The sequence below is a fragment of the Pongo pygmaeus genome, chromosome 14 (assembly GCF_028885625.2).
Source record: "Pongo pygmaeus isolate AG05252 chromosome 14, NHGRI_mPonPyg2-v2.0_pri, whole genome shotgun sequence".
Lineage (NCBI taxonomy): Eukaryota > Metazoa > Chordata > Mammalia > Primates > Hominidae > Pongo > Pongo pygmaeus.
Genome location: NC_072387.2, coordinates 52898957 through 52912144, shown reverse-complemented (window position 1 = coordinate 52912144; position 13188 = coordinate 52898957). Strand labels below are relative to the sequence as shown.

At 44.6% G+C, this 13188-nt stretch overlaps 1 protein-coding gene across 3 annotated transcripts in view; it reads right to left on the bottom strand.

Moving 5' to 3' along the window:
* SERP2 (stress associated endoplasmic reticulum protein family member 2) overlaps positions 1-10261 on the bottom strand; it is a 52919-nt gene extending 42658 nt beyond the window's left edge. For 2 of the 3 annotated variants that reach the window (XM_054446037.2, XM_054446036.2), the window contains exons 1-2: positions 9942-10044; positions 4367-4439 (exon numbers count right to left, since the gene is read on the bottom strand). In XM_054446037.2, coding sequence (XP_054302012.1) covers positions 4367-4439; positions 9942-10025 — 157 coding nt within the window. In that variant the 5' untranslated portion in view covers positions 10026-10044. Of the gene's footprint in view, positions 1-4366; positions 4440-9941 lie in introns of all 3 variants that reach the window. The other variant, XM_054446035.2, reaches the window with a different exon arrangement.
* Between the last annotated feature and the right edge of the window lie 2927 nt (positions 10262-13188).

Genomic DNA, 13188 nt, shown 5'->3' with positions numbered 1-13188 from the left:
CAAGAGATCAAGACCATCCTGGCCAACATGGTGAAACCCCGTCTCTACTAAAAAAAAAAAAAAAAAATTAGGTGGGCATGGTGGTGCGTGCCTGCAGTTCCAGCTGCTCAGGAGGCTGAGGCAGGAGAATCGCTTGAACCTGGGAGGTGGAGGTTGCAGTGGGCCGAGATTGCACCACTGCACTCCAGCCTGGCAACAACAGAACGAGACTCTGTCTCAAAAACAAAAACAAAAAAAAAACAAAACAAAAAAAACAAAAACAAACCTCCAGAGAGGCAGAGCTAACATACTTAATCCCTGGGAAAGTGCTGGAGACCGGGAGAATTCCAAAAGATGCTTGTTAGGAAATGTCCCAATTTACCCAAGAGGGAAAGATACAGGTCCTGCTGTATGGGCTGGTAAGCCAGGCAAAAGTTTAGGCCGTATAATAGTTTTTTAAGCCTTTCAAAAAGGAAGAGCCTTTCAAAAAGGGTTTTGAGAGTTGGCATGGGTTTGAGAAAAATAAGGCACACCAAATGACTTTACTGGCTTTTTCCCTTATAGGCTGCCTAAGGGGGCAGACTGGAGAAGGCCACAGTTACTGTGTATCTTGAAGCCTATGTATATCTTTATCTACTTAGACCCTTGACAATACAGGTGGCATAGTCACTGAGCTCAGGGATGCCTGAGAGTAGGCTTTGGCCATTCTGAGCCTCTTATATTCTTGAGCCCAGCACATTCTCTGAAGCCACCATGCCACTGCCACATAGTGTTCCCATGCAGAGTCACCTTGCTCACACCCTTTGTCTGGCTGTTTGTTCTTCAGGACTCCGCTCAAACAGCACCTCCCCTTGGAAACTTTCTCTTCTGCTGAGTATGATTTAGAAGTTCCTTATCCATGCCAGCCAAGCACCCTGTAAACTCTGCTGTCACTATCGCAGTGCGCTTTCCCTGGGCTGCAACTGACAGCTTCCTTATCTGCCTCTCCCAATGCCTGCAAGTACCCAAACAGGATTGTATTTCCAAAGCCCAGCACAGTGCCAGGCACAGAGGGGACCCTCAAGACATGATGATTGCTTGAATGAGTTTTGCTTAGAGGCTCAAAGTCAACCTGAAAGAGGTTGTCTCTAATTGTGTTCTGTGTGTTTCTCCAAGTCTAGACTTTTATCAGTGACTTGGAAGAATAATATACTTTCAGAGACCATAACGCTGGGAAAAAAGGGTAAGGTAGATCAGAGGCTTAAAGTTCAAGGTCTGACAATCTACAGACTGGTCATACAGCCTGAAAACATAGCGGACTTTTTTGTACAGGTTTATTATCTTGATTTTCCTGTGGTATGATAAAGGCATAGTTTTTATTTGTTTGTTTTTATTTTGTTCTTGGTTGAAAACCAGAGACAGATCATCTGAGGCAATGCATCACAGATGAATATGTAGGTATTGATGGAAATGCTGCATTAATGTACCATATTCATTGCAATTTTGCACAGTGCCTGGACTTACACATTACTAATGAAGGACAATACATGAATATCTCATGTAATGTCATTGACCATATTATATATTATAATGTAATATCAGTAAGCCATTTATTATACATGTTAATCTATGTTCTGAACTTTATGGACATGGCATAAAAAGATAAATGATAACCAACAATAAAATTTTTTTTTTTTTTTGAGATGGAGTCTCGCTCTGTGGCCCAGGCTGGAGTGCAGTGGCGCCATCTTGGCTCACTGCAAGCTCCGCCTCCCGGGTTCATGCCATTCTCCTGCCTCAACCTCCCGAGTAGCTGGGACTACAGGCGCCCGCCACCAGGCCCAGCTAATTTTTTTGTGTTTTTAGTAGAGACCGGGCTTCATCGTGTTAGCCAAGATGGTCTTGATCTCCTGACCTCGTGATCCGCCCGCCTTGGCCTCCCAAATGCTGGGATTACAGGCGTGAGCCACTGCGCCCAGCCTAAAATTTTAACAGAAGTAATCATTCTTCTTTGAGAATAAAAAAAAAGTCATAAAGTTTTATATTAGGTCTCAAAAAAGGTCAACTAGATATCTACAGTATGAGGAACATCTGGCTTTATCCATCCATCCATCCATCCATCCATCCATCCATCCTAAGCACTAACTATGTGCTAAATACTAAACTAGGATCTACAAATTTAATGAAAAATAAACACTGCCTCCCCTGAGCTTATATCCTACTGGAGGGGAATGAACATAAGTAAGTAAACTAAATAACTGCAACTGCCGATGAGGGTCATGAGTAAAATAAAATAATATGTGATGGAGACAGGAGAGATAAAGGGGTATGTAGATGTGTTTCTGGGGTTGCAGGAAGTTTATGTGAGGAAGAGCTGGGTGGCACCTGGCTGGCCATCAGCTAGATGTGAGTCAAGGATGTGCTGCAACTGTTAAAAAGTAACTGCAAGCCTGGGTCACATTAATAGAGGCAGAGTGGTGAGCAAAATCAAGGGCAGTGACAATCCTACTGCCTTTGTGGTGGTCGCACTGCTTCTAGACCACCTTCTGCAGTTGCAAATGCTATACTTTTTTTTTTGAGACAGAGTCTCGCTCAGTCGCCCAGGAAGGAGTGCAGTGGCGGGATCTCGGCTCACTGCAAGCTCCGCCTCTGCGGTTCAAGTGATTCTCCTGCCTCAGCCTCCTGAGTAGCTGGGACTACAGGCACGTGCCACCATGCCCAGCTCATTTTTTGTATTTTTAGTAGAGACAGGGTTTCACCATGTTGGCCAGGATGGTCTCGAACTCCAGACCTTGTGATCCTCCCCGCCTCGGCCTCCCAAAGTGCTGGGATTACAAGCGTGAGCCACTGCCCTTGGCTTTTTTTTTTTTTTTTTTTTTTTTGGAGACAGAGTTTCGCTCTTGTTGCCCAGGCTGGAGTGCAATGGCGAGATCTTGGGCTCATGGCAACCTCCGCCTTCCGGGTTCTAGCGATTCTCCTGCCTCAGCCTCCCGAGTAGCTGGGATTACAGGCATGCTCTGCCAAATGCTACCCTTCAAGAAAGTCATTGAGCAGATCCAGAAGAGGAGTCTAGAAACCACATCTTATGCGGCAAGGTCGAGAGATTTAGGGAAGCTTAGTTTGCAGAAGGAGCCACCAGGCAGTCATCTTTAAAATATCTGATGATTCAAGGTGCTTAGAGGAGAACGAGTCCATTCTGTGTTACCCTAGGAGTTCAAATCTGAACAACTAAGAAGACAGCATAGTGTAATTCAAAACAGGAGAGACATTTCTAATAGAATTCCAGCAGACATGGAATAGGCTTTTTGAAGAAGTATTCAAACAGGGATTGGGTAAACAGCTGTTTAAAAGACGTCCTTAAAGATACTTGTTTGGGAATAGAGTAGAACTGTGTTTCTTTGAGTGTAAGATTTTCTCATCTTGGAATGCCAAATCATCTTTAAAATATTTGAGCCACAAGCAACAATAATGCCAAGTACTTTGGATCCTTCCTTCCTCCTAAGAGTTTTTGCTTCTTTGGAAGAGTAGTCTCTTAAAGATAAAAGGAACTGATCCATCTTAAATTTTTTTTTTAATTTTCATGATTTTAGCTTTGAATGCATGATTCATCTTTAGTCATGGGCTTCTCTTGTCATTGGGGCAGAGGCTGTCTTGCTGGGAGGCCTAAGCCTGAGCAGGAAGATGTGGACCTCCTGCCTCCCTGCCCTCAGTAACAGTGAGATGATGGAGGGTGGGAATCCCTCAAGGCATGCTGTGTAGTTAGAAGAAGTGACCTCCACTCACAAGGATTTCTGAGACCCAACATATGGGGATCAGGAACCATGTCAAGGCTAGTTCAGCATGTTACTAGAAACAATGGCACAATGCTTCTGCCCATCTTCCTTGCATTTGTGTGTATGTGTGTATCTGCATGTGTGTAAGTAAAGCTTTCAACTTGCCACCTTACAGTATCAGGTGACCCATACCTTAAGGCTTGGGTCAAAGGCTCAGTTGTATCTAGGAAGTTGTATCTAGGAGCTCTGCAGAACTTTCTCGTAAGGCATAAGGCCTCTCCCTTTCTCGGAATGTGGATTTATCACAGGCAGACAGGTGTTTCACCTTCTGTTCTAATGCCCTTTTAAGGCTATGTCTGCACAAAAAGACTTTACTGAACCCTACAGTGTATACAGCCATTTTAACTACTCAGTGTAATCATTTTATGATTAGGATTTGATAGTGTATCAATTCTGTCTCTACCTATATTTGGAATAGAAACTAAATCAAAACCCATTAAGATTAAGGCTTAAGGCAGTGATAAACTTGAATCCCACACCAATATGTTTTTCATCTATTTGCTTTGTGAAGAAAACACGTGTTTTTCAAAGTCCAGGGGAAAACATGGGATATAAGTTCAGTGAAACACCCATACCTGAGCCACAGACAACAAAAACAAACAGTGCCAACAGCCATGGTCCCACAGGATATTTCTCCTCTTGCGGCCTCTAAAAGGGAATGGGAAAAAGTAAGATTAGGTTCATTGACTCAATAAACAATTATTTGAGTATCACTAGGCATTGTGCTAGGTGCTGGGGATTCTACTGCGAATGAGACAGACTTGGTTTCAGTCCCTCAGTGGACAGATATAGATGAATGAAGTCCATTAAAAGGATTGAGATAGGTTTGTAAAAATTCATCAATAACCTTATTAACATCCCCGTAACTCAGTGAACTTGGTGGTCTTAAATATTCTGGGGACAGATACGGTATGAATACAAAAACCAATACGGCGATTTAGGAACCAAAATGATATTAATAATAACTTTCCTTCTGCTGAGGTATGCTCTGTGCCAGGCACTATACTAGGCAGTCTGCATTCATTATTTCTGGCAAGTATTATTATTTCCATTTTGGAGTTGAGAAACTGAGGCTCAAAGTTCGTTAACTTGAGCAAGAGCTGGGATTCGAATTTAGGTCTGCCTCATTACAAAGCCTGGGTGTTTTCCATTAACAGATTCAATATTTAGTTTCTGCATCTGTGAATTCCAAGCAGGATCAGAGAGTACAGACATTTTCTGAAAACCTTTTACATACCCCTAAATTAGGAACTCAGTACAGTGGAAATCCTTGCAACAGTAGAAGCACCACAGCAATTGTGAATGGTTATGAGTGAAGCAGCATTTTGTAATAAAGCTCCTAAGCCTTAATAAAGCTTGCACTTGGGGGAAGTCTCTGAATTCTCTGGGAAGCAGAAGGGGACTGTCGAAACTGCATGGATGAAGCCCCACAGACCTCCTGCTTTTTCAAACCAAAAGCACAGACATAATAAGATCTTCCCTCCACAACACCTCCAGGTCTATGTGCAGGTAGGGCTTGGTCCTTAAACCCAAATCAATCAGAACAACAAATATTTTCTGAGAGATGCATCAGAAAAGAAGTGAATTTCTCAAATAGAATGGGAGAGTGAAAAAAAAAAAACCAAATAACTCACTAATTATTTTCTGATTAGCTTGAAAAATAGGCTACATTCAACACACGTTAAAGAATTCACATGCATAACACACAAAGAAAAACGTGTTGGTAGAGTGGACTGTTCACAAGTATTTATTTGTGGTTGATCTCATAAAACCCAATTCCAGATTTCAATTAAATGTTGTTGACATTTAAACATTGTATTCAACACTGTAAAATATGGGCTAAAAAGTATGTTCATATCCATACAAATACCACAGCTTGACATTCAGACTGAAGGTATGTAATAGTGTTTCAAAAAAAAACGAGTGGTGCTATCATCAAGGATGTAAGTTTTTGAAATGTTGAACAAGTTTTAGTAATGTTTCTAACAAAAACTTCTTTAAAAAAGGATAATATTCCTTTGATTTTCACTGTAGTTGCTTTCCTAGAAAATTTATCATATATTAAAACTGTAAAATCTATGGTGTGTTGTATTTATATGTAAAATTAAGTTCTAGGCTAACGTAAATATAAACTGGCTTCTCATCTAAAAAAGGAATTTATTTTATCATAGATAAGGCAACAGTTCTTTAGTTTTCAGCTTACCAAAGAGCCCTTCTCTTTTACCTCACTTAGGTCCACTTGTCACTTGTATGGCCACATACTTTTTCTTGATAGCATGTGTCACAGTTTGTAGGTCTATATTTATTCTTGTGATAATGTGTTTAATATCTGTCTCTCTATGAGACTACAGACCCCACAAGGGCAGGGACTATGTCTTGTTCATGTAGTAATGTATAGAAATGCCTGGCACAGAACTTAAACATAGGAGATAATAAACGTTCATCAAAGAACAAATAAACATACAAGTTTCATTAAATAAGATTTCTTAGGTTAGGCAGAGTAAACACAGGTTCTAGGAAGGATATTATCTTTTTAGTAATAATTCCTAATTGGTGTAAGATTATCCCTGTATCTCTCCTACATGAGAAATATGGATTAAAGTGTCAATGGCAGGTAGACTTTGACTAAGGATTAAGACATTCCCTTCTCTGTCCTTGACTAAGCCTGTATCTACTACCTACCACTTGCATGCCGGCAAGTCGCACTGCAAAGGAATTGGTGGCTGCTCTTAATCAGACGAGGACAAAATCAGTCTTAAATAACTGCATAAGATAACTGTGCCATTTTTTGGCCCTTAAGGCCAGGCCAAGTTCCGATCCGGTAAACAACATTCATAAAGCTACCTGAACAAAGTGTGACATTCGCCCTTCCCACCCTCTTCCACCACCTTCCCAGGAACTTGTCACAGTTGCCCAGAAATCAGTTCTGTTGCTGTTGTGCCACTAATGCTATATAAAAAAATTCATTTTATCTCTATTTCCAGCAAAGCTAATAAGTGAATTCAGGAGCCTGTAATGAATTATTCGCCCAGGACAGATACCAAATAGAGTCCTTTATTTCTCATATGCAGAAAAAACAGATGATCAGCATGTAGAGCTTGGAGCATATAACACAAAAACCTTTTGGATGACATTCTCCAGGGAATCAACATTATTTGGGGACTTTGGCTGATCATAGTACCCATATATCTTTTTTTTGACAGCTTTGGGTGACTACTTTTTAGAAGGGGTGCCCAGCACAATCCCATTGGGACAATTCACATAAACCTGACTCTATGGCTGGAAAAGGTGGGGAAAACTAGTAGTGATTCTGCAAATGACATGGTTTACTCCAAACATGAGTTTGCTACTTCTTGAAGCTCCAAAAATTTCAGGGAATGGCTTTCCCTGTGATTAAGATACCTGTAGGGTAACTCAGAACTCTGAAATTTAAATTCCCCCTTCATTCTGGAGAAGTTACTACTGTATAATCACAAAATGATTATTCCATTTCTCTGTTTCCTTTTTTTTTTTTAAGACAGAGTCTTGCTCTGTCACCCAGACTGGAGTGCAGTGGCATGATCTCGGCTGACTGCAACCTCTGCCTCCCGGGTTGAAGCGATTCTCATGCCTCAGCCTCCCGAGTAGCTGGGATTACAGGCACCCACCACCACGCCTGGCTAATTTTTGTATTTTTAGTAGATACAGGGTTGTGCCATGTTGGGCAGACTGGTTTCGAACTCCTGACCTCAGGTGATCCGTCTGCCTTGGCCTCCAAAAGTGCTGAGATTATTGAAAATGCTGAGCCACCATGCCCGGCCTTGTTTCTTGGATTAGTCTGCTATCTGGGAGAATAATATTAATTTATCCGTAAGCTATTAGCTAATAATAAAATACTGAAGCATCTGCATACAATTAAAGAAGTTTATTTCTGAACAATTAGTCTGAATTTTCAGTTGGAATCTATACTTGTTCCCATTTAATGAATTTCATCCTGAATAGTGATCTTTTGCAAGTTACTTTTAACAAAGTATAATCATACTTGACTTGTAATTGAGAACATGAGATTTAGGATTTATCAAGTTTCTCTTTGAAAGAAAATTTCATTTTTCTATTGGATAGTAATCTATTTACAATAACATTAACCAAAATCCCCCCAACCAATGCAAAGCAAACATTGATTGTGGCTTAGTCTGGAAACCTTTCATTACAAATTCAGCCGGGCCATTTAAAAACTCTTATAGGTGCAAGGCACTATGAGAGTTTCTTGGGGGCCACCCCATGACATATCAGAGCATATTAAAATGAACTCATACTGTACATTAAATATAATTTAGATGTAGCTCTGAACATTGAGTTGAATGGCAGGTGACTGGTACCTTTTCTAGGTATTTAAACAGTGTTTTCCCAATTTTTCCATTTTCTTCTTTTATTTTGGAGCTAATAATTTTTGTTTTGGGTCTCAAACATTTTCTAGTCTTCTTGAAGAACTTGAGGTGGCAGACACTGAGTCCACAGAGCCTAATAGATAAAACAGCCTTAGAAATTAGTTCTTGTTTTCTTCTTACTTTTGTAATCAGATGAGCTGTCAACTGAGATCTGACGACTGAACTCTGGTTTTTTAGTTCATGAAAAAGAGCCACATGACTAGTTATTTTTCACTGTGTCAGTTAGCAGGTCTCTTGAGAAGATCTCTTGAGAAGGAAGAATTGATCTCTTAGGGATATAAAACTCTGCAAGCCTTAACATCAATTATAAGTTGCTTCTCAATGTCAACCTGGGCAGCCATTTTTTTTCCTCAGTAAAAATAGGGAAAACATAAATCAATGTGACAAAATGGTTCCAATTTGATGGCATCTTGGCATTTTGCTGCCCTAATCACAACTAAGTGATCTAATTCCTAAATGAGAGAATTTTAAGGATTACTTAGGTCTTGTGTATAAAGCTCTGAGTAGAGTTGAGTTTGATCCTAGAGTTTCTCTGCCATAATACTGCTTGGTTTTGCAAGAATTCTGGTGTGATGATTACAGATCTAGTTTTTTGCTTAGTTAATCAAACCAGTATAGTTTCTTTGGCTAAAAGGAATTGATTCATCAAATCTGCAAGCTTTCCCAGCCAAACTCCAAGCTTCAGCTGGATTTCCACTTAACTGTACGGGGTAACAGATCCCAGGCGCCTTTGCTCATATACTTGGAGACCAACTTCGCCAAACTACCCATGCGACTCATGCCTCTGAATGTCCAAAGTCACAGGCCTCGAATTTTCTGTTGAAGATAATCTGCTTTGCTAAAAGAAACTCCTGAGTGTAAGGCACAGGTTTTACTTAAAAGTCCAGTTACAAAGCTTCAATTTATAGTTCTAGGGACACCGAATGCCTGACAATAAACTGGTCTCTAAAGTTATACCATGAGAATGAGTCTGAATTCACCAAGTGGAAAGAATAGTAACGCTGCCCTTAGACTTTAGCCTAGGGGCTGAGGGAGGTCTCGCTGAAAGAGAGGTAAAAGAGAAAAAGGAGGCTGGAGGGAATGTGGGTCCAAATCTCACTCCCCATTTTGAGCCCTTTCAATACCTCCAGGGAAACCCTCACAAAGGGGCTGGAAAGAAAACTTGATCCTGGTGCAAGTCTGTTGGGGAGGGAAGACAGGTGGAGTCTGGGAGGAGGAGATGAAAAGTGACCTCCATTTAGCCATTGATTCATTCATTCAGTCATTCAACAAACGTTCTAGAACATACTAGGTTCCAGGCTCTGTGTCATGCAACGTTCTAGAACATACTAGGTTCCAGGCTCTGTGTCATGCAGTTGACTTAACTGGCCCCTAAGGATGAGGCTTTCCGTCTTTCCCCGGGACAAGGCCCTGCTGTCTCCCGGGGGAGTGGGGGACGGTGGGGGGGTGGGGGGGTGGGGGAGGAGGGCTCCTCTGTGCCTCCCTGGTAGCCCAGGCGGCCACTCCCAGAGGGGCCACGACCAACCAGGGCCCTCTCCGCCCACGAGGACGCCAAGCGGACCGCGCCGCCCTGAACCTAGCTCTCAGCCCCCACTCTGCAGGACCCCGCAGAAGGGGCGGGCCGGGAGCCGGGAGGCCGGACCCGGCGCCGCTACCCGCCCGGCCCCGCCCCCACCCCGCCCGGCTGCCCGGCTCTGCCCGGCCGGCGCCGACCCCGCCTTACCAGGGTTTTGGCTACGTTCCCCCTCTGGGTGATGTTTTTGCTGTGTTTCTCGTTAGCCATCCGGATCCGCTGTTTGGCCACCATGGCTTGGGCGCTCTGAAATGCTCCCACCTGCAAGGATTCCCCCCGCGTTAGCTCCTGCGACAGGGACGAGCGCGTCCCGCCGAGGCCCCCGCGGCCCACCCGGGCGCTGCAGGTGGCAAGGCGCGGCCCCGAGCCCCGCGCACCCCGCTCCCCGAGCCCCGGCTAGCCGACTCCAGAGAGAGGCCGCAGCCCGGACGGAAGTAATCTCTCATCTCAGGAAACCCTCTCCGACTTCCTCGCCATCCTTCCGGTCCCCGCAGCTACCTACCCCGCGCGGCCACCGAGGCAGGCGCGACCGCGCGTCCTCCCGCGCCGAGCTGCCCGAGCGCAGCGCGCAGAGCCGGGGCCCTGCAGTGTCGCGGTCCTGTAGCCGAATGCTGCGGGGCCGAAGGTTCGGGCGACCACGGCGTTTGTGAGCGCGTCGGGGACGGGGGCACGGCCCCTCCTGTGTTTGACGGCCGGTGACCCACCCCAGCCCCGGGGAAGGGATGAGGGCGGCCGCGCTTCAGGCCGGGCTGCGCGGTCTCCCCTGCACCGCCGCACCCTGGACGAGGGCTGGACCCAAGGCGGTGGTCAGGGACCTCAGAACACAAGTAGAACCAGGCCAGGCCCGGACCCGCGCTGCCCGGGTATGGTCCACCAAACCAGCCTTCTCTTTAAGGGTCTTGGGAAGGGCCCCACGCTGGGGGACCCCACTGCAGAACTTTTCGTGAGGGCTGCAAGGAGGGCCGCGTTGTAAAATAAAGAGGAGACACGAAGCGGGATCCCCTTAGGGTTGGGGATCGGGCCGTGAGGATGGAGTTGGGACAGGCCTTTGTGCTTTGGTAGTTGTAGGGGTTACATTGGAAGATGGGCCAGCGGCAGAGCGGAGCATGCAGGAAAGAGGAAGAGGCCTTGGACCTGCAGCCCAGGTCGGATTTGGTGGTTACTGTCTAAATCTGAAGCTTTGGCCTGCCTTGACTCCCCACCCACCCAGGGGAGCTTGGACCTCTCTCTAGCCACCCTTGCCCCGAGGGGTCTGAGTGTCTCCCAGACTAAACTGGGCATTTTCTGCAGTGGAAGGATAAAAATGGAAGCGTTTACGCGCCTCCCATACACTGGTATTAGGGCTCAAGAGCTCTACAGATTGCCTGCGGAGGTAGGGGTGGAAGGGGTTCAGTTCCTCACTTGGAGTTAGCTCTTAGAAGCTCAGAAGAGTGGAGGCGAATAGGGGACATTCAGCCTGGGAGATCTGGGGCAGTAGGAAGTGGGGATACAGGGTCGGGGTGAAGGCAAGCAGCAGCACCCCCAGCATGGGGAAGAAGGCCTGAGGCTGGCTCTGGCCACTGCATCTCTAGGCCTTTTCTTGCAGCGCGAGGTGGCTGGGTTTCCAGGGAATTTTGTGTGAGTAAAATTTTCCCATGTCATTGGAGAGTTAGGGAGAGCTCCTCTTTTGGAGCCTTTCTCCAAGCAGGTCCCCCTCACCCCGCTACAAGCTTCTTGTCACTCAGGCTTCAATAAACGCCATTCTGGGGGCTGCTTGCTGTAACCTAGAAGACAGAATTATCTAGGATCATTAGTAGGGTCATTTTTTTTTTCCTACTCTACAGGCCAATTAATTTGAAACAAGCTTCTATGGCCTTTTAACTGTTAGCATCACCACTGTTGTAACAGGACCATAAACCCAGCCTGCCCCTCTCTAGTCCCATGTTTTTAATAACTGCTGGCTCTTTTTTAGGGGTTTGGGTGGGGGGGATTCCTACCTCAGTGATCCCTGCTGAGCCTGGCTGTTGTCTGTGGTCCAGAAGGTTCCTTTACCTAACTCACTCCTCTCAGATCACGTCCAAATACCAGGAGACTGACCCGGGTCCTCACCAGGTGAGTAGAGGTCTGGCTCTGAGCGACATTAAGGAAAAGATACAGACAGAGACTGTTTTCTCTTTGGGTCTTCACATTCAGTGAGTACAGTTAAGAAGTGTTCTTAACTGAGAGAAGCTCCTTTTGGGGAAAATTTTTCTTTACCCTGGACTCCTTTTTCCTGCTATGCTTCACTTTTCCGGCATTTTAAATGTGTTTGTTTTAATTATGAGTAGACTACATCCACACAGTAAATAGTCAAACAGAAATAGGATAGAAAATGAAAAGTAAAGGTCTCTCTTTCCTTGCCACCCTCCCCAAAAAGTTCCCATGGTTCCTAGGTTGCCCTTCCAGTATATACAAGACTATTTGTATATTCCTTTCTAAAAAAAAAAAATGGAAGAGTAGTATTCAAACTGTTCTGCCACGTGCTCTTCTAACTTAATGTATCACCATTATCATATCACTTATATATGACCTCTTTCTTGTAGTTGTGTTATGTCTCATAGTATGATTATACAGTAATATATTGAACTGATAGAACCATGGATGATTATTTCCAGTTGTTTTTGTGTGTGTATGTGTGTGGTTGCCAACAATGCTTCGGTGAATATCCCTGTACATAGATCAGTACGTACTTGTGCAGGTACATCTGCGTGTGATATTGTGAAATATATATTTGATTGTAGTCCCTGTTTCCTGACCTAAAACTCTTAAATTCCTTGGAATCTCCAGAGTGATTAAAATATCTTACCTTTTGTATGCTAATGAGATGGTTGGTGACTTGGAGCCCCTAGATAGCTTTGGGGTGGGGACTGGTCACCAGAAAGATCAAGGCAGGATTAGAAGGTTGGGACTTTTAGTCCCACCCTGTCCCCCCAGACCTCCACAGAGAGGAGAGGGGCTGAAGGTTAAGTTGATCACCAGTGACCAATGATGTAATCAATCAGACATACGCAATGAAGCCTGTATAAAAGCCCAAAGGATAGGGTTTGTTGAGTTCTGGAGAGCGGGACATCAGGTTCCTAGAGGGTGGCGTGCCCAGAGAGGATATGGAAGTGCCACAGCCCTTCCCACATTTCTTGCCCTGTGCATCTCTTCTATCTCACTGTTCATCTATATGCTTTGTAATATCCTTCCTCATAAATGGGCAAACAGAAGTAAAGTGTTTCACTGAGTTCTGTGATCCACTCTAGCAAATTAGTCCAAACAAGGAGTGGTTTGGGGGAACTCCAGTTTATAGCTGGGCAGGCAGAGGTACAGGAGACAACCTACTACCTGGGATTGGCATCTGAAATGGGGGGCAGTCTCATAGGATCTAACCCTG